This window comes from Pimephales promelas, chromosome 6, assembly GCF_988280905.1.
Source record: "Pimephales promelas chromosome 6, fPimPro1.hap1.1, whole genome shotgun sequence".
In the NCBI taxonomy this organism is placed as follows: domain Eukaryota; kingdom Metazoa; phylum Chordata; class Actinopteri; order Cypriniformes; family Leuciscidae; genus Pimephales; species Pimephales promelas.
The window spans coordinates 17,350,626-17,377,903 of record NC_142774.1 but is presented as its reverse complement, the minus strand read 5'-3'; the positions used below and the strand labels follow the sequence as shown (position 1 = coordinate 17,377,903).

The window sequence follows — 27,278 nt, the reverse complement described above, 5'->3', positions numbered from 1 at the left end:
AATAAGCATAGCATGTCATAGGAAAAGTTTGCACACTATCCAAATCCAATAAACAACATTGCAACTATTCTCCTAACGTTGTTTTTTTTATTTATTTACTATGCCTATGTATCTATTATGATGAGGAGACATTTTGTGAGATTTTAAAGCATACTTAAATACTTTATTCGGAATTTCCTTGGGGAGCGAACACGGAGCGGTGTTTCTGATATCAGTGAGCGAGGAGTGGAGCGGGAGCGGTAAATGGTGAACCCGGAGCGGAGCTGGAGCGGAGTGATTATATAATGCTTGGAGCGTGGAGGGGAAATTGTTGCCGCTCCACTCCGCTCACATACTCTGGACGTTACCCACTAGCTATCATAAATAATGAATACATTTTTAAGCTGTTGGGTAAGGTATATAAACATGGACGAGTGTGAGGAGCGACTCTCTGAGGAGGGTCGCAGTGCTGCCAGTTCGGTTGTTTCCCGATAGTGGCCACAGAACTATATATGTTTGTTCTGATAAAAAGATATAAATATGTCTGTTCTTCTGTACGCTCCGCTTTCAAGAAAATTATGAAATTCAGCAGTGTTCCAGAGATTTCTTCCTCTTCTTCTTTCTCTTCCTGCTGGGAGCAGTCTCGGCCTATTAAGCTCCTCTCAGCACAAGGTGCAAAACAGAACAGTCTAGCCAGTTAGAGATATGCAAGATCTGAGGACTTTTTTATCTCTAAAAAGAGCTTGGACAAAGGAGAAGCCCTGACGCCGAGGCGGTCAGGCTTCTAAGGGTGGTCCCCTCTGGGGTAGGGATAATTTTTGAGAAATCGTTTCTCCTCAGTGCCCTCTGGGGTGTGAATCTCTGAGGAGCATCGCAGCACGGCCACATCGGTTGTTCCCTGTTGGCTCGCCGTTTCAGGGCGCCGAGGTGTCAGCGTCCTCATACGGTCCTACGAGGAGGTTCGTAGAATGGTCAGTTCGGTTGTTCCCGGTCCGTTCGCCGTTTCTGGGCACCGAAATGTCCGTTCAACAAAATCCCAAGGCCAGTCTTGAGACACTGGTCCCCTTAGTGGAATTCATGGCGTGGAAACTACGGCCGGATATTACTCAATGGGTCCTGCATGTGATAGAAAGGGTTACAGAATTCAGTTAAAAGAAAAGAAAACGGTTCTCGTTCACCCAGATTTCTAGGAGTCCTTCCCACCGTGGTGGTCCCCGAGCAGGCTCGGGTTATGGAACAGGAAGTGATGACGCTTTTGCAAAAAGGGGCTATGAAAGGGATCCTCCTACCAGCAGAGAGTCAGGGTTTTACAGCCGATACTTCATCGTTCCCAAGAAATGTGGTGGGTTACGTCCTATTCTAGATCTGTGTCAGCTAAACAGCTCAAAAGCTCAAGAGTTCTTAAAAGCTCAAGAGTTAAAAAGCTAAAGTTCAGAATGCTTACACTCAAACAGATCGTGTCACAGTTTCAGTCCGAGGACTGGTTTGCCACAATAGACTTGAAGGACGCTTATTTTCACATATCCATCCATCCTCATCACAGAAGGTTCCTGAGGTTTGCTTTCGGGGGCATAGCTTACCAATATCCTATCCGTCGGCCTAGGTATGAAACTAGGCCAGTCACTCACTGTGAAACAGTTTCAGAGACTGTTGGGGCTCATGGCAGCTGCGTCCATCGTAATCACTTTTGGCCTTCTGTACATGAGACCCCTGCAGTGGTGGCTCAGGACCAAGGAGTTTTCTCCCAATATGGAAATTGTTGTCACTGAGGGCAATATATATTCCAGGGTTGATATTCTGTCGAGGCATGGGCTGAGGCCTGGGGAGTGGAGACTCCACCCCAAGGTGGTGGAGCGCCTATGGGAGAACTTTGGACTCACACAGCCAGCTCCTCTCGGACTGGATGCGATGGTGCAGGTGTGGCCTAGGCTACACCTGGATGCATTTCCCCCGACATCAATGCTCCCGGGAGTTCTGGAAAGAGTTCGCCAGGAAGGGGCACATCTGTTGTTAGTAGCCCAGCACTGGCCGACCAGAATATGGTTTGCAGACCTAGTGCCCCTCTTGGACGGCTCTCCGATGGATATTCCGGTCAGGAGGGACCTGCTTTCACAGGCGGGGGGCACAATATTTCACCCTCGCCCCAAGTTGTGGAAACTATGGGCTTGGTCTCTGAGGGGGCCCAGTTTATAAATGCTGGTCTCTCGACTGAGGTCGTGGAGACCATTCTTCAATCCAGAGCTCCCTCCACAAGAAAACTTTATTATTTCAAATGGAAATTGTTCTCTACATGGTGCAGAGAACGTGCTTTTAATCCTGTTGACTTCCCGGTTGGTACAGTTCTCGAATTTCTTGCAAGACCGTTTCTCTGCTGGACTAACTCCCTCCACCTTGAAGATGTATGTTGCGGCTATATCTGCCTTTAGATCCCCTGCGGGGGCTTTTTCTCTGGGGAGAGATCCTCTAATAACTCGTTTTCTCTGTGGAACATTGAGCCTGAGGCCTGCCTTGCACTCCAGAGCACCAGCTTGGGACCTGGCCATTGTACTCGAAGGTCTGGCTTTGGCTCCCTTCGAGCCTATCGAAGAGGTTTCAGAAAAATTCCTCACTTTAAAAGCTTTGTTTCTTCACGCTATTTCTTCTATTAAGAGAATTGGAGATCTGCAAGCTCTTTTGGTTACCCCTTCATGTTTGGAATTCGCACCTGGTATGGTTAAAGCATTTCTATACCCTAGGCCGGGTTATATTCCTAAGGTCCCAGGGTTACATACGTAACCTGAGACGTTTTCTTTCGGTAGTCATAGTAGTGTGGAAAGAAATATGTGAGTATTAATGGTAATCCACTCAGCAATGATATCTGTGCCCAGTACATTATGGATGATTGTTTACTGTTTCTCTTGGCAGATCTGACATTATTGTCTTTTTTTTCTTGCATTATAAATGATTATGCTAAAGCAGGGGTCTCAAACTCAACTTAACTGGGGGCCGCTGGAGATAGACTCTGAGTCCGGCTGGGCCGCATCATTATTCCAAAAATAAAAATTGTATTTAAGTATTCCAAAAATGGAGCACAACTGATCCAATCTTCTCAATGTTTATTATTAACGTTTCTTCTGAACTGTTCCTCTGAATTTGAACATTTATTTCTGTACATGATTGGTTCTTCATGAGCTGTCCTTCTGACAGTTGAAGTTAATTTTACAAAATGTATTTGTCTTTTTCTTATACACAACATCTTTGTGTTAGTCATATTTGCTTTTTATTTTCTTTATACACTATTATATTGTTTTTTTTTTTTTCCGGAAGGCACATTTCCTTTTATTATACTTAGAAAAACAATTATTGCTTTTGAAATGCAAATAATTATTTCTACACATGTATAGTGTCTCAGGCAAATTACTGACTTTGCACATTTCAAAGCAAACCTTCTTATCAACCGGTTGGACCCAGTTCATATTTCAAAAATGAACTAGTTCATAGTTCATTTTTTCCATATGTTGCTGCGAGCTTCTTTTTTATTATTAGGCTATTATTATTGCCACAGCCCATATACAACCACAGATAACAATTATTTTATCGACGGGCAAAGTTTGCACACACGACATGTAAGATTTTCCCATCCTCACCGACCTCATAAAACCCTTTTGAATGATCTTATGACGCCTCCTCGCTCCTCGGTTCACAGACACTAGAATGAACGAGTTCACTGTAACAGTTCATGTCAGTTCACATTCGCCCAAAATATGAACGAGCTCATGAACTATCGTTCATTGAACGTGTTCAGACACAACACATATTACAAGCTCAAAATTATTCTCACATTGTTTTAGAGCAGGGGTATCCAACACGTCGCTCGCGAGCTAACAGTAGCTGTGGCCTGATTTGGTGGTGGTAGCTCACATATTTTGCACGCTCAAGTACGTTTCAAATGTAGGCGCGCATCAAGCGCCGAGCGCGCTCATAATTGAAGCGACATGCTCATTTTTTCCAGGCGCTGTGGTTGTCTATGACAACTATTGACAACAAACCCACCGTAAGCTGTCACGAGACTATCTATGGTAGCCCATAAGGGATTAAAAAAAAACAAAAAAAACATGGGACACGCAACGACGGGCCGCACTACAGTTTTTTTTTGATTGCTAAACCACAGTGGAGCACAACTGAGCTACATGTGCAAAACTCTAACTACAGTCTACACAGCAGCAGTTCATGTGGACCAAACTCTAGATCGTTTTTCATTGCTTGAACAAAGTTTTCAAAACTCTACACACTTATCCCATGACTTTAAACACAACCTGCACAACACTGTGGATTTACAGCACTTTGTTCAAATGCTAACACACTGCTGTCAAAACTGTGAACCACCCATTCAAAACAGAATAAATTTCAGCCTTGTGCCTTTACACTGCTGATTTTCAAACAATTTCAGCTGAAAGGCTGAAAACTTGTGGCCTAATGCTTGAGAGAGGCAGGGTTATAGTATTACAGTATGTACTTTTAGTTTCTACCTTTTTTTCTCATTACTGTAATTCTGTAAATTACTACAGACTAATGAAGCAAACTGCTAATTTTCAATTGTTATGTTCTAAAAATTTAAAAATATCAAATGAAAGAATGTCACTGTTTTGTTTTTTTTTGAAGAAAATATTACTTTGTATGAAGTGTGAAATTGTTGAAACTGTAAAAATGAAAAGTTTGGATTTTCTGCATTGGTGTTTGATGCTACTGTTTTTCCTCTCAGTGTGTTCTGAGTGACAGTGTGTGTTATCTCAGTGAGGGTTGTGCATAGTGTTGTGCACACTGAGCCTGTTTTGAGCGGTGTGTTAAGAGTTGTGCTCAGGTGACTGTTGGTAATGCAGACTGTAGTTAGAGTTTTGCACATTTAGCTCGAAAAAAAACGGTAACATTAAACTTTAATGTCAAATAGGGGGCCACAAAATATCAGCGGCCGCGAGAGACCTCTGTGCTAAAGGTTTGAGAAGATTAAGATCCTTCACTTGAGCTGGAAGAAACAAGTGTACAATTGAATGTACTATTTATTTATTTATTTGTTTATGATCTTGCACATCTTTCTCCCCGTATCTGTGCAAAAAAAAGATGGGCTTTATTCACTTGTTAATGCTTCAAATACATAGATAAATAAACTAAGTGGCAATGTCAAATAAACCCTTTAAGGCGCTTCTTTATCAAACAGACAAAAAAAGGATTTCTGTAAAAGCCAAGTGTTTATCACTTTGTTTGCTTCTCCATACCAGACATGATTTATGTATCTGTGCTGAAACATAAATACACATTGAACAGAGATATTATATATTTATTTTTATGTATGTAAGGAGCAATATGAATCTCAATGTAACACATTGTCAGTGTTTTTATAATTTTTATAACCCATTCCATCACAATCATAGTGGCATTAAAAAAAAAAAAACATTCATTGCTTTAATGCTCTGTTCACTATTAGCAAACTATTTCCGACATGTGCCCAGTGAATTCTGAGAATAGTCTTCATAGTCTTTTTTCAATTGAATGTGTAGTTCAGCAAAAAAAAAAAAACAACAAAAAAAAAGGATAAAAAGGAAATAATACAATCATTCATATTCATTGGTGGGATTTATTTCTAAATGTCTTTGCACAAATTTTCCTATGTGTTTTTTCGTATTAGTCATTCTGTGGTTCTGAATTGTCAAAACACCTCTCAAAATGTTTGCTACGGATGCGAAAAACGCAGAAAATCAAACCCCATTTGATTTTTGGTACTTCGATTTTTGCCACTACATATCAACTAACTCTCATTAGAGTATTACAGTTTTTCTCAATTGTTTACACACAAATTCTGGTACTTGAGACACAATGACCACAACATGTAACTCATTCACCAACCCCCAGAACCAATTCTGCTGAACTACAAGCACAATTCCTGCTTTACACTCAAATTAGTGTAAAGTGTAAAGAACTCAAACAGTTCTAAAACACACTTTTTTTTTCCAAAAAACTACACACAAATTCTCTGCATTTGGCAGAATTTTAATGCAGAAAATCTCTTGTTTTCACGAGGAACACACTGCCATTCAAATATTCACACTGACTCGTCACATGGGCAAACACCCGTCACACAGTTTTGCAATTAGCAATCAGAGCTTTAGCATAAAATACCAAAACAGAAGAGAGGATGCAGCATAGATATTTATTTATTTATTTATTTATTTATTTTTTACTGTAACAGCATAAACATTTTTTTCTGTTGTGTTGTATGTAGACCACTGTATGTGCAACGTTGTGTTAGTTGGGGTGTATGAAATGTGCGATCTATCTCCCATTGTTTTTGTGGGAAAAATAAAATATATTTGTTACCGTGTATTTGTGTGTTCTGGGTATAAAAACAATATTCTCAAATATTTTACAACACACAATGTATGAAATGTCTGTGTAACACTGAACAAAAAAGGCCCAAATCATTATGATGAATGGAGAAGAAGTGTTTTCCATTGATCATAGTGTTTTACATTGAGCACATCAGTTTTCAACTGGTTCTTATAAATGTACAGTATATTCATATAATGGTTTGTGTGTGTCAGTTGAAAACAAAATAACATTTTGAGAATATATATAACATTGTTTTGAATGTAAAGTTTCATTTTGCACTAGAATGAGGGGTTTTGCCGATTGTGTGTGTGTGTTTAGATTTGTGTGTAGAGTTCTGAGAGTATGAGGCGTACTTGCAGGAAATGTGTGTAAACAAATCGAGAAAAACTGTAAAAGCAATATCCATTCACAAAACAGTCAAAGCTACTTCTCTAATAAAAAAAGAACTACATTCACTTTTACCAGACTGAAAAAAAGTATCCAAATATAGGCTTTTTTATTTTTTAAATTCACCTTTTGTGTTCCACAGTATAGTCAAACACGATTTGGTCACTCTTATTTCCCTGAGAACACGTTTTGCAATAATTATCCCAACAAATATAATCTCAACTGGAGATTAATCAACTGGTCTAGTGTCTAGTGTCAATGTTCTAGAAGTTGATGGACTGAGTTGATGGTGATCATTATAACCTGCAACTGCATCTTAGATATCCCGTACCAGACTGAATAACCGCTCTTCATATGTCATCCTGAAACAAAGACAGTGACCAATAAAGCCTTGAATAAACTTCTTGGTATTGTGTATGTGTGTGACCTGACCTCATTTGAGCTAATCCAGAATGCTTCTCTCACTTCTCCTTCTTAGAAAATTAACATTTCATCTGAAAGCCAAAGGGATTCCTGACAGTGAGCACAATTAGACACTATTACCATCAGCCTGTCAGAATAAGGGCTTTTTTTCCCTTTATCCTTCCATTCTTTCCCCTCTTTTGCATATTTTGATATATGCTGCTGCTGAATGTACATATTGAAGACAAAATGAGTATTTGAAATTTGAAATTTATTTTGATGATTGTGGCTGTTATTACTCAGTCAGAGGATAGAGTTTAGAGGATGTCATCTTTACAGAGAAATGAAATCATTTTTGCTAAAATTTTGTTCACAGTTATTCTCTTGAAAATGATGTAGTTGAAATAGACAGCATTCAAATTCTAGCTTGTTTCTGTCTTGATTAAAGCTTAATGTTTATGAAACATATCGGTTACCTAACGTAACCTCGGTTCTCTCTAGAAGAGGGAAAGAGTATTGTGTAAGTTAGCTTACACTGCACGAAAGATTCATCTTCTCGAGATATTGAAGCCAAAAATTATCCTTAATTCTGTATTCATTATCAACGCAGTGCAGCAGCTAGCAGACTTACCAGATGCTCAGTTCGCGACTTTCGTTGGAACTTGACGTGAGAATGAGGCGTATTTGCATCTATGCCGCACTCTCCACATCATCGCGTCTTAGCCCGCCAGAATGGGTGTTGCTTAGCGTATATAAGCGGGGCTCGGAGGCTGTCTCCTTGGTTTTCATCGACTGAAGCAAAAGTCGCTCGTGGCTCGAGCACGGCAGGTTATGCAATACTCGTTCCCTCTTCTAGAGAGAACCATATGTGTACTACTGAGCATTATCATGTGTTTCATGACGCCGAAGACAGAATCATCTGTCACAGCAAACTTTCTGCATTTTTACATAGAAAAAAAAAATTAAAGGGTTAGTTCACCCAAAAATGAAAATTCTGTCAGTATTTACTCACCCTCATGTTGTTCCAACCCCATAAGACCTTCGTTCATCTTCGGAACACAAATTAAGATATTTAAGATATTAAGATCGCTCCTGCATACAGTCCATAGGCTTCTTGAGGGACTGGCTCTTGCTGTCCCCGAAAAGTCATTAAAAACATCGTTAAAATAGTCCAAGTGACTACAGGGGCTCAATCTTAAGTTTATCAAACGACGAGAACACTTTTGTGCGCAAAAAAACAACAAAAATAACGACTTTATTTCAACTATTCACTTCCTTCTCCATGAGCCTGTAAGTCAGTTAACGTAGTGTGATTGCGTAGAGCTACGTCACACGTAGGCTCACTATTGGCCGACGCTGGTCATGTGTGTGTGATGCGTGTGACGTACAATAACAGAAGCTTACGCTATTAAACTAGTAACCTGACTCACGCAGAGGGAGAAATAAACGAATAGTTGAAATAAAGTCGTTATTTTTGTTGTTTTTTTGCGCACAAAAGTGTTCTCGTCGTTTGATAAACTTAAGATTGAGCCCCTGTAGTCACTTGGACTATTTTAACGATGTCTTTAATGACTTTTCGAGGACAGCAAGAGCCAGTCCCTCAAGAAGCCTATGGACTGTATGCAGGAGCAATCTTAATATCTTAAATATCTTAATTTGTGTTCCGAAGATGAACGAAGGTCTTACGGGGTTGGAACAACATGAGGGTGAGTAAATACTGACAGAATTTTCATTTTTGGGTGAACTAACCCTTTAAGATAACTATGTGATGCGCGAGCAACGCCGGGAGCGAATTGCTTACAAACATACAAGCAACAAACAAGCATACTTAAACACTCATGCATATGTTGAGAGAACACGCCTTTCACATGATTTACAGCACTAAAGCTTTTGGTCACATTGTAAGTTAAAGCACAAGTAACAGGTAGCACGCATATATTCATGCATACACATGCATACATTCATGCATACAATACACATGAAAATAAGTAATCACAAGAAAAGACAATATTACAAAGTCACAAAAAGGTCTATAATCTAACTCCTCATTTAATCCTGGATAGTCCATTGCCTTAAAATTCCATATCCAAAAGGTTTCACGTTGCGATAACTGTTTTAAAATGTCACCACCACGTATTGATTTTTTAATAATTTCAATGCCCTGAATTCTTAAGGATGATGGGTCACCATGTACTGCTTTATAGTGTTTGGCCATAGGGTTATCTTCGTTGTTGACTCGGATTGCGTATTTGTGTTCATAAAACTGCTCTTTTAATTTTCTTTTAGTTTTGCCCACATAGAAACACCCACATGGGCATTGTAGGCGGTAGACCACATTTTCAGAGTTGCAGTTAATGAAACCATTCGTCTTAAATTCTCACTGAAAGGATAAAAGGATAATCGTCGCTTCTCTCAGAATCTAGAGATGTGAAGAGCTTCGCTGAAGAGATGAAAATCAGGGAGACAGCCTCCAAGCCTTGCTTATATATGCTAAGCCACGCCCATTTTGGTGGCATAAGGCGCTATGGGGGCGCGAGCACCCTTCATCGGACATGACATCACGCGGGGCTCAGTGGTAGGCACCGATGGGCAGTAACACGTTAGAAGTAATGCGTTACTGTAGTCCAATTACTTTTTTCTAGTAACGAGAAAAGTAAGGGATTACAATTGAAAAAAAAGTAATAATTAGATTACTGCTACTTCCCCATAAACAGCTTGTGTTACTGTGTTAGTTAACCGTGATTTTGTTTAGTCAGTCTGTCTCGTGACAGGAGTTGTGCGTGAATAAAAATGATGTATGAGCGCCGCGACATCAGTGAAAGCCGACTAGAGCGTGCAGAAGAGAGCAGCAGAACTGCCAGTTCTCACACACGCTCACACGACACACCCCTGATTTCTCGCGCTGAAGTGTCAACCCTATCGGTCAAATGCCTGAAAGATGAGTTTATCTATAAATCTAACTGTTGAGCCACATTTGTGATTTACTACTATACCACAAATTAGTTAAAATCTCCTGGAATGTAGAGTAAGTGCGTATGCGAGACTGTGCTCCAAAGTCCAAACCTTTGGCGTGCACATGACGAGGAGAGCGAGAGAGAGACTTGCGTACTATGCAGAGAGCATCCTGATCTAGAAACTGGACCCCCATTGGAGAATGTCAAAATTCTACCTCAAATCTGAGACAGTCTCAAACGGTTAACTAACGCATCAAGCCGGTATAGGAATGTGCAACATAGTACTAAAAAAAACCCCAAACCCCCGTCTGATATGACCGCTGCGCCTGCATGCTTGCTGAAGGGACATAACCACTGTTTCAAGAAAAAAAAAAACTTAAAGCCAAAATACGGCATAAAACAGCATTTTCTGTTTTGATCAACTAATTATTTCTCCTCTCTGCACTTCTATTCAAATGAAGGATTTTACAAAATATATTTATTTTATATGCTGGAATGTGTAGAAATTTAAGTTAACAGAAGAAGGACTTTCTTTATTTCATTAAATTAAAATATGGTGGAATGTGCAGAAAATAGGTTTAAATGTTCAACAATTCTCTTCTAGTCTGAGACTGTTGAATTTAATTTAATTTTTGCTTGATGCAATGTGCATAAAGTTAAAATATTGAAACTAATAAAACAAGTTTAAAAAAGAGAATGTGTAATTTGATTACATTTTAGATGATGGTATATGCAGAAAGAATAGAATTAGGCTGAAAGGTCTATTGCTTTAGCATATTCAGGTCGTGCATCATGTTTTTGAAATATAACTTAGTAAAGTAACTAGTAAAGTAACTAATTACTTTTGAAAATAAGTAATGAGTAAAGTAATTGGATTACTTTCTTGGAGAAGTAATCAGTAACTAATTACAATTTCCAAGTAACTTGACCAACACTGGTGGTAGGCTGCTGCAGTTGCTGCAGGGCAGCCAATGAGCACGCTAGACAGACTGCTCTAGATTTGCTAGATGCTGCACTGCGTTGACAATTAATACAAAATTAATGATAATTTTTGGCTTCAATATCTCAAAAAGATGAATCTTCCCGTAAGCGTAAGCTTAATTTACGCAATTTCAGAGAACCTCTTGTAAGAGAACTCAAAGTAATAAAGGACACAGGTCATTGACAAGGTCATTCTAAGCTCTCAGGTTTTTAAGATTTAGCTACAAGGTGTTTTCGATTCATGCTTCAGCTCCCAAAGTCATTAAAGAGCCCCTATCATAGCATTTGAAATGTTCCTATTTTTGTTTTAGGAGTTCCCAAAAACAGCTTAACATGCATGCAAGGATAAAAAACACTTTATTTGTCTTATGATATGCATTTATTTTTAACTGATTTGCTCACTGACTCCCAAATGATTCGTACAACGACTCATTTTTCCAAACCACTCCTTTGTGTGACGCTAATCGGCGGTGATTGGTCAGATGACAGACCCAGTCAGTTATTGTTTGTTAGCATAATGCATAAACATATTGATAAAGCACTGCAGTACTACAAGACACTCTATTCTTTATGACAACTCCAACAACAGTGACAAACATTTCACATATTTAAAAAAAATAACATTGGAAACCTAGAAGCTGCGCTGAGCGTAACTTTTACACCCACACACACACACACACACACACACACACACACACGCACGCACACACATACTTATTGCGCGCCTTCCCTCCTCGCGCCCTTCCCTCCTTCCCTTCTCATACTCTTAGGTTCCCTGATTACTTTACTACCCCTCCTAGAAATCATAACTGTCATTGCAGACATATTTGGGAATTGTTGCTATAGTGTATTGTTCTGCTTAGATCGCAGTGGTGACATCAGCGCGAGCTTCCTTTCTTTCCATACGTCCTGCTGAGGTGTGTTTGGAATACAGTTGGAAGTGTTTTAGCGACAACAGCTTGCTCTAAGTCTGGCAAGATTTTTTTTTTTATTACTCCTGCTCAGCCTTCTGAACTCTCCATAGTATTTGGAGAGGTGACCTACATTTCAGCGTGCAGTTCTCGTAGCCTTCACCATTTAATACAGCAAAGGATTAGTGAGGGTCTTACTTTGAACAACATACCGGGAACAGCATCAATCCTTTTTGAATGTTACGGAGTGTCTATCCAAACACTAATACAAAACTGCCCAGAACATGTGGCAAAGTATTAATGTAATACTTTGTAAAGTAAAAAAAAAAAAAACATTGTCGTCATCGTACATCGTCGCCAATGTATGCTTGTGTGTTTTGAAGCCCTGGAGTGTTTTCCCTTTGTTCCTGAAAGTTGAGTTTGTAAATAAAGCAACTACATTGAGGTTCCTTTGTCCTCGTCTTCGGCATCATGCACAGACCTGACTGTCAGAATTTAATCTAGTCTCAATTAACTGCATTTTAGATAAAAACAAAATTACATTGTTTGAACAAATTATATCATTACAATTTAAATTAGACACGTACTTTAATGTAAAAAAAAAGAAATCTTTTTATCTGCTGTCCATAAATTAATACAAGTAGGCCTATTATTACTTTAGATTAATATAATTATAAGTGAATTGACTTTATGCACAGCTGCACTGCTTCCTGAACTTAAGCCAGCTCCTTGTTTCCTGTCTGCTATTATTGGCCAAATTTGATTAATTCAGGTGTGTCTGATTATTGTTGCCATGACTACTGAGGTCAGGCACACCTGAACTAATCAGTTTGACCAATAATGGCAGACAGGAAACAAGGAGCTGACTTAAGTTCAGGATGTAGTCCAGCTGTGCATAAGGCCAATTGTCTTGTGGACTACTGGGTAACACTTTAGAATACGGTTCCTTCGTTAATGAATAACTACACAAGAACTAATGAGTAACACAATATTAACAATCTAGTAACTATTATTAACTAACAAGAAACTCCGATTAACGAACTGGTAAGTAATAGCGCACAGACGAAAGTGGTAGTTCACTATTAAGTAATCAATAACTACTATTTTTGTAATACTTCCCAGAGAACTACTGAAAAAGTTTATTAACAATCTAGTAACTACTATTAACTAAAAGAAACTCTTATTAACAAATTAGTAAGTTATATCTCACAGAAAGTGTTACTAGATACTTCTGTGGGAATTACAAAATTATTTGGATTCGTATTATAAAGTGAAGATCATTGGAACTAACTAGTAATTACTCAAGTGTTACTAAAGACATTTTCTAAAAGTCTACTGTTCACCAAAAATCTCAAACGTTTGCACAAATCATGACTAGATCATGTAGTAACACTTGAGTAATTACTAGTTAGTTCCAATGATCTTCACTTTATAATACGGATCCAAATAATTAGTAATTCCCACAGAAGTATCTAGTAACACTTTCATCTGTGAGCTATTACTTACTAATTATTTGGATCTGTATTATAAAGTATATATACAATATATATATATATATATATATATATATATAACTACATGCTAATCATGCTAACCTCTTGCTAAAAACATGCTAGCATTATGCTAGCAACATGCTAATTGTGCTAACATGATGCTAGCAACATGCTAATCATGCTAGCTTCTTGCTAAAAACATGATAGCATGATGTTAGCTACGTGCTAATAGTGCTAACATGATGTTAGCAAGATGTTAATCATGCTAGCATGATGCTATCTACATGCTAATAATGCAAGCTTTTTGCTAAAAACATGCTAGCATGATGCTAGCAACATGCTAATTGTGCTAGCATGATGCTAACAACATGTTAATTGTGCTAGCATGATGCTAGCAACATTCTAATTGTGCTAGCATGATGCGAGCAACATGCTAATTGTGCTACCATGATGCTAGCAACATGCTAATCAAGATAGCATGATGCTAGCAAAATGCTAATCAAGATAGCATGATGCTAGCAACATGCTAATCATGCTAGAATGATGTTAGCAACATGCTTATCATGCTAGCTTCTTCCTAAAAACATGTTAGGATGATGTTAGTTGCATGCTAATCGCGCTAGCTTCTTGCTAAAAACATGATAGGAACCTGCCAATCGTGCTAGCATGATGTTAGTACCATGTTAATCATGCTAGCTACATGCTAATAATGTTAGCATCATGCTAGCTAATTGCATATCATGCTAACATCATGTTAGCTACATTCTAAACATGTTAACATCATGTTAGCTACATGCTATCTATCTATCTATCTTTCTTTCTTTCTTTCTAACTAATCTATCTCTTTCTTTCTAACTAATCTAATCTATATATCTTTCTTTCTTTCTAACTAATCTATCTTTCTTTCTATATATCTATCTATCTAAACCAGCTTTTTTCTAACTTTCTTTCTTTCTTTCTTTCTTTCTACCTAATCTTTCTTTCATTGAAACTAATCTTTTTATCTATCTATTATTTATCTATCTTTCAAACTATTCTTTCTTTCTAACTAATCCATCTATCAAACTTCAAACTACTTTAAACTTGTTCAAACTCTCTGGTCTGGCTTTCTCAAGCCAACTTAAAGTTTGTTTCATCAAACTGTTTTTTCTAGTTGATTACTTAATAGTGAGCTACAACTTTCGTCTGTGTGCTATTACTTACTAGTTCGTTAATCAGAGTTGCTTGTTAGTTAATAATAGTTACTAGATTGTTAATATTGTGTTACTCATTAGTTCTTAGTTATTCATTAACGAAGGAACCGTATTCTAAAGTGTTACCGACTACTGTTCTGAAAGGAAGTCTGAACTGTTGTGTAAGACAACATTTGGAGAACAGAAGTTATGAGTAAAGTTCATTACTCCTGTCACATAGCTTTATTTCTGCATACTAACTCCTGACAGATACCACAAATCAATTGAAAAAATAAAAAATAATAGAATTGATTGATTTATATATATTATATAAGGAATTAATGTTGTATACGGTAACACTTTAGTTTAGAGTGCAATTCTCACTATTTATGCAGTATTTCACTATATTTAAAGTTGCTTATCAGCATGCATATTACTAGGATATTGACAGCATATTAGTGCTTATAAAGCACATATTAATGCCTTATTCTACATTTTATATTAAGCCTTTTAAATTTTACTTTTTATATACAAAAATAAATGCTATTTTTATGCTAGGTAGGATATTTTGAATTGTTTAAATAACTTTATCTCTTAGTACATATTATTTCAGATGTTATTTCAAAATAATTCAAAATAACATTTTTCATGATGCATCTCACTATCTCCTTTATTGTCCTTTTCAGTATTCATTCAATCTGGTGATAGCTTCCTGTTACGGTTGGTGTATGCAGGAAAAGACGAGGAGATCAGGATTTCCAAAAACAATATACTTTTTACTCAATAAAGCAAAACAACAAGCTGGCAGAGGATACAATAACACCTAACATAAATGAGACCGGACCAGGAGTGAGGAGAACACAGGGTTTAAATACACTTAGAACAGACTAGCCCTGCGTCCCAATTCGCATACTATCCGTCCTAAATAGTATTCGAAAATAGAATTAGTTGAAATTGTTGAAATGAGTGTTTCAAAGATACCCGGATGGTCTACTTTTTCCGGTCAGAATCCGAAGTGTAGATCGATGCACACTCTAACGGCTGATATTGCCCACAAACCATTGCGCGTTGGACGAGGATTCGGTTAGAACTACAAACACGAGTAAAAAGTGTTAAAAAACTACAGACACGTAGTCGATACGGAGGACTCGCGAGTCCCCGCGGTTGTGTAGAGAGGTTTAGATAAAGAGCTTTGAGTGATTCATTATCAGTGTCTAACCTGACGAAAATTAATTTATTCAATGTTGTCCACATTATTTTGCATTTGCAGCAGCATTGTGAACTTTTGTAAAGACACGTTTAGCCATTACATTTTAAATGCATCATTATATTCAAATTGCAAACACGAGGAGAGCATGAAAGACCCACAACTGGCAGATGAACGTGCTCTCCGAAACGGTAGGAAATCACATTAGATAGAATGGAGGATTTTAACTGTGACGAGATGATTGACAGGGCAGTTTATGGTGACAGGATGCACGCAGCACGCGACCGAGCTGTCCGTTACAGATGACGTGATAGTATGTCCCAAAGCTTGCCTACTCTTTTGCTACACACTCAAAAGTATGTACTTTTTCCTCACAAAAAGAGTACATACTTTTAGGGCGTAGTATAAGTAAGCGAACTGGGACGCAGCATAGGAGAATAAAGCACAGCTGGGGCAAAGTAACTAGACACAGGTGAAGGGACTGAACACAAACGAGGAGCGGGAAACCTGGGACACAGGACTGAACCAAAAACACCAAGCAGGGGGAAAACACAGGACACACATGTAACACTTCCTTACCTATCCAGGCATTAACACTGTCTGTTTAAAGATTCAGGTTTAGAGGTGGTCTTGAACATGAATAGACTGTTGTGAAATCAGGTTGAAAAATAGGAGAGACACAATAGTGGACAAGGTGCAATGTGCACCAGGCGTGCCACATCTTATTGCCAGCATCATTCCATTTTGTTGGTAAATTCACTGGAATCATGACACTGAATGAGGGCTAGCTGTAGGATCATGATTGTATTGAGGAAGAAATATTTACAATCTACACACTGACATAATGTATTTGTCAGCAGAATATTTCTATAAAGGTGTACAGTAAGATACATTTCTCTTGATTTTTTTTTTATTCTTTCCTCACTGTCATCATATCATTCTGGATGTGACCATTGCCTTGGGTTATCCAGTTGAGCTACCCATGCTGTTAGCACATCAAGTCCCTTGCATGACCAACTGGATCTGTCCCTCTATCAAAAAGCTACAGTGGCTAGTTTTGCTTCCCATGCTTCTCATCCTATTAGTCCAGAGCTGTCTGGGACCAGCCCCTAAGCGGGTCTACGAGGAAAGTGCCTTTGCCAGAGGCCAGGATCAGAGATCCAAGACTGGGCAAAGGAACAGAATTGAGACCCTTGAGGCTTTTCTGGGTCTCACTAATGGGTTTAAGACAGTCAGCTAATTTGTCAACCTGTTTGTGATTTTGTACACATTGACAAGCCTGTTAAAAGAGGTTGGCATGCATATTGTAAGCCGATCGGAGAAATTTGGTTTATTTAAATGTCTTTGAGGAAATATCTGTTGCTGTATGTTGTCACTTTGATTTAGTGTCTCTTCAAATAAGGAGTGATTTTGTCAAACAAAGCCTAAAGACAAATCACCATTTAATTAGAAGGGACTGCCCTCCTTTAGTAATCCAAATGCCAATTTTGATTAGAATCTATCTTTTATCCACACAGATATTTCCACAAAAAATGCCATCAAGTCATAATTTTTATGTCATTTGAGTGAATTACTTGCCTGGGAAAATCCAAACGACTTCTGGCAAATTCAGATTTGCTCTGAAAGTTAGTCTGGCAAAGAGCTCATTCAAGCCCATTTCCAATCCATCGATATGGAGGCACCAATCAGAAACGTTGGGGCGGGCTTTACACGATGACGACAGTGCTGGGATTTTGAAGCAGATTTAGTAGTCTACATTACAAAGATGGATGCCGCCGCCAACACTCAAGAACAACACTCGGAGATGTTTCTCCGCCGCTCTGCATACGTCATCTCCTTCATCGCTCTGATTGGTTTTAGGTCTATACCCGACGTCCGTTGGTGATGCCCCTCTGGAAATGATTTGTCTATGATGCTTTGCCAGACCATAATTCAGTTACAACTGAGAATGATCTGATTTTAACCAGGCTAGTGCATTACCATTAACCAAGGAAATATAAGCACCTCCACATTCAACTTTGAATGAGCAGACAAATTGTATCAATTAACATGGAAGTAACTTCAGTATTTTCCATAAAGGAGTCTAAAATGCAACCTTTAACTATGTTCTGTTCCTTAACAGCATGTCTCTTGCACCCAAAGTGGTGTCTTTTTTATTCTTTCTTCACAATGATGACTTTAAAGGGTGAAAGGGTAGTGGGACAGATTGGGTCCAGAGATAAATAATGAGACAATTTCGAGGGCAGACATTAGTGCCCTTAACATGAAATAACCGTGTTATGCCATTAAGGGTCTCTTTTTAGAATTACGTTCTCTGTCTATTCAGATGTCAAGTGTGGTTATTCTTGTGTGTGCATGTGTTTGTGAGGGGGACGGAAGGTGTCAAGAGAAAGACAATTAGAATGAAAACAGGTTTTAATCAAATGGCTGCAGAACCCTGAGAAATAAAAGGTTATAAGGGGAAAAAAGAAGAGGGGAAAAAAAAACTTTTTTATTATTAAACAATGGCTGAAAATATGCAATGCATTACTTGAACGTAAACTAAAAGCTTGTTGTATTTTCCCCCTGAAAATAAATCATTATTATTTTGTATGTTTGTTGTCTCACTAGGGTTCCTGAGTACAGGTGACCAGGCAGCCAAAGGGAATTATGGGCTATTGGACCAGATCCAAGCACTCCGGTGGATCAAAGAGAATATCCAGGCTTTCAAAGGCGACCCAAAAAGGGTGACTATTTTTGGATCAGGAGCTGGGGCATCCTGTGTAAGCTTGCTGACCCTGTCACACTATTCAGAAGGTAAAAAGCATTTTGTAATAAACTGATAATTAGACATAGGCAATTAAGGCAAGTTTATCTATATATCACATTTCATACACAATGGTAATTCGAAGTGCTTTACATAGAAGAAATTAAAATAATCAAAACAAATAAGAATAATTGAAACAGTTTAGATTAAAAATAAATAAATAAATAAAGTACAGTAAAGACAGTCGGACAAACAGTGGCACAGTGCTCATTCAGTAAAATGCATAGCTAAACAGATGTGTTTTGAGACTGAATATGAATATGACTACTGTAGGAGCACATCTGATCTCCTCTGGAAGCTGGTTCCAGCTGCGGCTGGCATAGTAGCTAAAAGCAGACTCTCCATGCTTAGAGTGAACCCTTGGTAATTTCTTACTGATGTGATCCTAATGATCTGAGTGATCTGTTATATTCAGTGAGCATATCTGCAATATATTGAGGTCCTAGCCCATTCGTACAATGTTATCAAACCATTTTTTTAACAAATCATCAAACCCATTTCTGACATGGAGCAAAAATTTAAATGGAAAATTGTGAGATAAAATAATAACGAAGTCACATTGTGTGAGATATAATGTTAGAATTTATGGGATAATGTTCACCTGTCACCATTTTTTAGTTCATGGAGTTTTAGTTTAGTTTGTAAAGTTCTACATTTTTAGTTCAAAACAATGTTGTGTAAACAACCCCTAAAATGTGCCCTCATGCTCATTCTCTGTCTTGTCACATTAATGGTAAGGTGTGTTTTCTAGCCCCATGTCTGGATTATTATTAAACATGTTTGCGTTTATACTTCATCATCTGCCTGGGTCTTCAGTCTGTCTACACACCGCCGTGAAAACATCCAGCCGGTTGTTATCACAAATAAATACATATTTTCTGGTAACACTTTACAATATACAATATACAAAGTCTCATTTGTTAACATTAGTTAATGCATTAACTAACAATAATTAACAATGAGCGATATATGTTATTACAACATTTATTGACATTTTTAATGTTAGTAAATGACATTTTTTTATTTATTTTTATGTTAATTCACAGTGCATTAACTAATGTTAACAAAATACAACATTTGATTATTATTATTACCTTTATTTAACCAGAAAGAAAACTCATTGAGATTAAAAATCTCTCTTCCAAGAGTGTCCTGGCCAAGACAAGCAGCAGCACATTTAACAAAGTTGATCTTGATCTGCTGACAAATGAAGCTTTATTGTGAAGTGTTCCCTATTTTCTTGTTGTCACACCTGAGTGCCTATGATAGCCACCAGATGGCACTCCTTCTGTTTTTGTTATCTTATCATGGGCTGCATTTCTCATAAGCTGGATTTCCACCTGTGTGTCACCCAGTCAACCATTGTTAACTGTCTATGAGCCCTGTGTATTCACTCATTCATGGAAGTCTTGTTAGTGTCACACAGCATTTCTGAGTGCTCTCTGGTTTCCTGGGGCTCGTTCTTCATACGTCACTAACTCAGTTAGCTGGATTTGATTGTTGGCGATTTGCCATGATCTTGGATCGTTTGGCTCTTCGAAACTCATCCTGGACTTGCTGTCATAGCAACAGGTCCGTCAGCTTGAACCTGCTTGCGAGCAGGCTTATTTCATGTAAACAGGATTATATCGCGACTGATACGGGAAGTCCTTCAGCGCAGCGCGATAGTGTAACCTAATTTCTGAGATTTTTTCTCGTGAAACGATCGTCATGAGGGTGTCGTTTAAATACATTATTTTGTTGGAAATGCACATTAATGTTTGATTCGATGTCAGGCTTCAACAACAGCACAAAATGTTTGCATTGCCCTAAATTTATTTGCGAGTGGCTTCCTTTACACTATTGGAGATGCGGAGAACTTGATAAGCTTTCTGTCGTGCCATTCACAAAGTAGCGCTCTTATTTTTTATTGTTATTTATTTATTTATTTATTTATTTATTTATTTATTTATTTTTGCCAACTTAGGGTATATTAGCATTTTTAATGAAGATAATGCAATCATGATGACCATGCCGATTATGACTTACAGTCCCTCAGGCTTAACTTACGTGATTGGTGTCATACACTGTAGACTGCACACATGTTCCCATCAAGGCCTCAATGAAGGGATTTTGTGAGCAGAAAGGGGGCTTATACAGTGCAGCCAAATTACTATTACAATTTTTAATATTCCAGATTTGGAATATTATATCACTTTTTTTCTAAAAGGCATTTGGCTGAGTAAAATCTCTTAGATGGTGTGTGTGACCATGTTTCATGTCACAAATCAGTGTGAAAGCAAAATGGCCAGGATCTGTGCATGACTCAAGAAGTTTAAGAGATTCACATTTATGAACATTATTTGAACGTGGTAAGGAAAATTATAAATATCAAACTCACGGTATTACATACACTTATGCTGAGAACTGCATTTTTCCATTAAACAGGTGATTACAACAGGATCCTGCATGGAGAAATTTGTTTTATGACTCCATTCCCTGACCCAAACCCCAGACCAGTTACAATGCAGCTCTAGGAAAGGGCACACAATGACATGAGCTTTGGCCAACTAAAGGGAAGATTTCAGGGTCTAAAAAGCCTGAGGGTTACATCTGACAGGCCTTACATTGCATGTGCCATATTACACAACACTGCCAACATCAGAAAAAAAAAGTTTAATTAAGCCTAAAATAAAAGACAAGACAAATTTGCAAAACTCTATTTTCTAAGTGTTTTATTTCAATAGTTCTTTGTCAAGAAAAGCCAGTTATTCAGTCGTCTTTTTAAAAGATATTATGCAAGGTCAGCAATAGTACTCTGTGTGATTTTACTCTGAAGTTTATTTTGAAGCAACTCTATTTCTAGTGCAATTTTTTCTTAGTCAAGTTCTATTTTTGTTGACTCCCGCTGATTTTTGTTTTTTCAAAATACTCTATTTTCTGTTGAGGGCTCATATAGGGAACGAATTTAACCTTGTGTCGTTTGTGTCACACATGCCTCATGCAACAAATAAAAAGGAAAAGTTGTCTCTACACTGCTCATCCCTGTATCACTGCTGTGTGCAGACTCTTCTGTAGGCCTTTCTGTACGTGTGGACTCCTGTCAGAAATAATAGGCATAGGCACAAGTATAAATCAATTAAAGCCATCAATAAAATTAAAGTACTTCCTCCAAAGGACAGTCATCTGAGAAGTTTTCTTCACTCTCCAGTGCAATGTGATTGATAACTCATGGCAAAATATTTTTACATTAACATACGTTTATCAGTTTTTACTTTCACAAGACAAAGCAATTTATCATTACTCAAGATTTAACAGTTGAAATGACTAAACCAGCCAATTTGGATTATAGGTCTACTTCATTTAATGCAGCAACAAATTATTTCACAGTGCACAAAGATAATTTAAATCTCATTTCCCAGTGATGAAGGTGTTGCTGCTACTGGTCCCTGATGTGGGTCTGGAAGAGCTGAACCCAGGGATACCCTTCCCAACAGGGCAATTCACATTCAACCCAAGGGTCAGCTCATTATAATTTTTTTCTCAACCTTTTTCCTGGTTGCTTTTATAAACAGACAATCATTTATTTAACAGTGCCTTTTTAAAAGAGACTAGTAGGCCTATAAGGCCTAGTAAAATTACCATTAAGTAGAATATTTTTGTACTTCACTTTCACCATGTCCATTATTATAGTGTGGTGACTCGACATTACAATGAACAAAGTAATTATGAAATGAAAAAATAAAACAATAATAATAAGTTATTAAAACATCTAACATGGCCACCACAAACACAGTTAATTTTTCTTCTACTTTTGCCAGCACTCTCTCCTGGCTTTTGCACACTTTGAGGTGTTCCCTGGCGTTTTAATTAAAGACTGAAATTCGGCATAAGCTTGCATTAAAACCGCTTGCTCTGCTTGGGAGAAAAACTGGGCATGTTCTTTGGCCATGCTGAACAGCCAATAGCAGCGTTGCTGATCACTGGTTCTGCTATCGATACATGTCCCCTTTTAAACCAACGCGAGAACGCGCAGTTATCTCAGATAACTCAATCCAGCGATACTTATCATAAACAACAGGTGTGTTCGAAGAACCCAATTAGGCGGATCATGATTAGCACAATGATATCATCTTAGATGTCTCATTTGATCCCGGATGTTTTAAGCAACGTACGAAAAACAAGCCCCTGGATTTCACTGTGGAATTTTCATAACATAAAAAAGGACTGGCACATAGAATATTGATTTGAGAAGAAACCGGTTTAAAATTGTACCTGTTTATTACCTCATCATCCATTACAGTGTTCATAATAATCGTACTGAAAACAAAACGTACACTACAACATACAGAAGCCCTCTGGTTTAATTTAGAGTAAATACTGTCATTAACCTCTCCTTGAACTGCCACCTTAACGTGGTGGAGTGTTTGAGTACCCAAACGATCCTAGGAGCTATATTGTCCGAGGCTATATCCCCCTGGTAAGGTCTTCCAAGGTAAACAGGTCCTAGGGGACAGTTAGATTAAGAGCAGTTCATAAACCCCTTATTTTGCAAGGAAAAACTAGGACTGGCTCCAGGGTCCCCACCCTGGAGCCAGTACCAGTGTTGGGGCTCACATGCAAGTGCCTGGTCTCCCATGCTGTCTGTTCAGGCTCAGCCCAAAGAAGTGATGTGGGGCCACCCTCCCGTGGGCCCACCACCTGCAGGAGGGACCATAATGGTCCGGTGCATAGTGAATCGGGCGGCAGTCAAGGTGGGAGCGCTGACAACCCAATCCCTGTATACGGAAACTAGCTTCCATTAAAACTATAGACATCTCGTCTATGGGGAGGGAGCCCGAGATTGTGCATGAGGTTGATAGGTACCGACTAGACATTGTCTGTATCACCTCCACGCGCGGCTTGGGCTCTGGAACTACACTCCTTGGGAGAGGATGGACTCTCTACCACTCTGGAGTTGCCCTCTGGAACTGCTCAGCCACTATGAGTTGGAGTTCATCCCAGTGAACGAGAGGGTCGAATTCCTGTGCCTTCGGGTCGGGGATAGGTATCTCACTGTCGTGTGTGCCTATGGGCCGAACAGAGTACCCTTGCCCTCTTGGAGTCTCTGTGAGGAGTGCTGGAAAGTGCTCCCACTAGGGACTCCATCATTGTACTGAGGGACAGTGACACCTGGAGAAGCGTGATTGGGAGGAACGCCCCCTCCCCCCTGATTTGAACCCGAGCGGTGTTCTGTTGTTGGACTTCTGTGTTAGTAACAGTTTGTTCATAACGGACACCATATTCAAGCATAAGGGTGTCCATCAGAACGCGTGGCACCAGGAAACCCTAGGCCGGAGGTCAATGGTCGACTTTGTGGCTGATCACCACCTGGTGGTGAGTTGGTTACGATGGTGGGGGAGGAATCTGAACCGACTTGGCAGACCCAAACATTCTGTGAGGGTTTGTTGGGAACGTTATGTTAAGTCCCCTGTCAGAGAGATCTTCAACTCTCACCTCTGGTGGAGCTTTGACTGGATCCCGAGGGAGTCTGGAGATATTGAGTCCGAGTGGGCCATGTTTTTCACCTCCATTGTCAACGCGGCCACTCAGAGCTGTGGCCCCTCAGGGGAGGGAAGCAGAGCCCTACCAACACTGTTTACAGTGGATGTGGGCAGCTGTTGACCTCAATGGGGGATATCGTTGGATGGTGGAAGGAATACTTTGAGGATCTCCTCAATCCCACCGACACGTCCTCCATTGAGGATGCAGAGGCAGAGGATTCAGAGGTGGACTCCTCCATCATCCAATCTGATGTCATGCGGTAGTCAAGAAGCTCCTCTGTGGCAAGGCACCGGGGGTGGATGAAATCCACCCTGAGTACCTCAAGTCTCTGGATGTTGTGGGACTGTCTTGGCTGACACGCCTCTGAAACATCTTATGGCGGTCGGGGACAGTACCTTTGAGCTGACAGATCGGGGTGGTGGTCCCTCTTTTTAAGAAGGGTGTGAAGGGTGTGTTCCAACTATAAGGGACTATATAACTATAAAATCACACTTCACAGCTTCCTTAGGAAAGTCTTTGCCAGAGCACTGGAGAGGAGAATTCAGACGATTGTAGAACCTCACATTCAGGAGGAACAGCTCTACACCCTCTCCAGGGTGCTAGAAGGTTCATGGGAATTTGCTCAACCAATCCACATGTGCTTTGTGGATTTGGAGAAAGCATTTGATTATGTCCACCGTGGCATCCTGTGGGGAGTACTCTGGGAGTATGGGGTCAGGGGCCCGTGCTAAGGGCTGTTCAGTCCCTGTACAACCGAAGCAGTAGTCTGCTTCGCATTGCTGGCAGTGAGTCGGATTTGTGCCCGGTGCATGTTGGACTCTACTGGGCTAATTTTTATGGACAGAAATTCTAAGCGTAGCCAGGGGCTGGAGGGTGTCAGGTTCGTGGACCACACGATTTCGTCACTGCTTTTTACGGATTATCTTGTCGTGTTGGCCCCACCATACCAGGAACTTCAGTATGCACTGAGACAGTTTGCAGCTGAGTGTGAAGCGGCTGGAATGAGAATCAGCACCTCCAAATCTGAGGCCATGGTTCTCAGTCTTGCCAACTTCAGGTTAGTGGAAAATCCCTGCCTCTAGTGGAGGAGTTCAAGCATCTTGGGGTCATTTCAAAAGCATTTAATTTCAAAGAAATGCATTTCAAAGAGCCATTTTATAAGAGATATTAAGACCACTTTGAACATTTGTTTTGAAACATGATGCTTTTTCTCTCATAGTTTTGTTCATTTAAGATGACAATCAAATTCAGATCTGGATTAAATAGTTCTTCAGGTGATCTTAGCCCAACTGCAGACAAACTTTGGAGCGGTTCACTTTTGGTGAGATAGCAGACTCAACAGATGAAAGAACCAATATCTTTATGCATGAACTCTTCTGTATTACAGACAACACTGTTTGTTTGGCTAGTGGAACGGATCAGATAAACTGGAGGTAAAATCTGTGCACTAGGACGTCATTGCAAATCAATAAAAATGCATCTTCATTATTTATGTAAAAATTGCTTCTAATTGCTCTTCTGCTAAATAGGTGCAATGAAACGTTAATTAATTTTTGGCCAGATGCATAAAAACATACAGTATAAGTAATGATTTTTAGGGAAAAAAAGCCAAACTGTTGTCCCACTGTGACAGAACCCCCCCGACATAAACAGAGCACTTATGACCAATGAGAGAGTGGCTTTCAATGTGACTTGCATTAACAAATTTTTGCTCAGGGGTGTCCAAACTGGCCAAAATTATTGTGGTGTTGTCCGAAACCTTAGTGGACGTTATTGAGTGTACTCATTCAATCCTACGTTGCACCGCAATAACAGGTGTACAGCTGTTGTACTTTCAACGGCTGTCCGAATTCGTTCACTCTTTTTATTCACTCCTTCAAGTGAACTGTATTAGTGAACTAAAGTAGGCAATAGTAATGAAGGTATTAGGGGGCAATTTCGTATTCAGATCTGTAATGTTTAGTTCCAACCTCAATTAAACACACCTCAAATGGAAGCTTTAGCGTTAAGATCTGCCAGGAAGTCTCAATTGCTTTGTCACTTATTACCTTCTCATCTATCAATCGTGTGTAATACTTGCGGTATAAAAGACCGGTACTTAATCTCCCAAGCTTTCCTGGTATAACTGCTTATTGAGGTCTAACTAGGCATTCTAGAAAGTTCAAGGCAGGTGTGTTGAGGCAAGTTGGAGTTAAACACTGCAGGACGGTTGGTCTCCAGACCAAGTTTGGACACTCCTGTTTTAGTCCATTTATGCATGTTGCCTTGTTAAAGAAAACCAAACCAAAACACACACACACACACACACAAAACACTTTAACCCTTTTAATCCCTGCTTTGAAAAAAAACCTGAACAAACTAAGTTATGAAAATGTTTTAAATTTTCTGACACTGCCTTACCGCTGCCTTACCGCTGCTCGCCCTGCGATCGATTGCCGAACGCGTTCTTTACAGACGCGGTTGGGGCGTTTGGCTGTTGGTTGTGGAGCGAGACACTGCCTTATCGCTGCTCACCCTGCGATCGATTGCCAAACGCGTTCTTTACACTCACTTACAAACAAACTTTTTCTTATACGTGCGTTGTGCGTCTACATTACACTCGTACCACCAAAAGCCGGATTATACCCAAGACTTGAGTCATAAATAAGTATACTAATAGCATCACTGGTTGCATCATTGCTAACTTACTGTCCATCGGTTAAAATGGTGAATATGTCAGATGTATGTTATTTACCTTCTGGTGCAGACGAGAAAAAATCTGCTTTGCTCGCGGCGCAGTCTGAATCAGAGGCTGTAGAAAAGCAGATCCGTGAAAAGCAGATTAGCTCTTGAAACATCACACGCTGATGCAAACGGATCAATTATTAGTAACCCGCTGACGCTGACCACATCTACTCCATGCGTTTCTCAGCATTGGTCCCGAGCGTCCAGGTCACGATCAGCCATGGTTTCATTCACTCCGTCTCCAACACACCACCACGAAGCATGGGTGGTTCCGTGGAAGCCGCAAGCCAGGACAAGAATCTTTTTCTCCGCCTCCGGTTTTCAAGATCTCCACCCAGAACCGCTTCTCCCCTCTTCGTGAAATGGAACGTAATGC

General features: G+C 39.4%; 1 protein-coding gene across 2 annotated transcripts in view; it reads left to right on the top strand.

The window, feature by feature from the left end:
• Positions 1-27,278, top strand: part of nlgn4xa (neuroligin 4 X-linked a) — a 161,102-nt gene that overhangs the window by 96,000 nt on the left and 37,824 nt on the right. For both annotated transcript variants that reach the window (XM_039649528.2, XM_039649529.2), the window contains one exon: positions 18,460-18,645. In XM_039649528.2, coding sequence (XP_039505462.2) covers positions 18,460-18,645 — 186 coding nt within the window. The remainder of the gene's footprint in view (positions 1-18,459; positions 18,646-27,278) is intronic.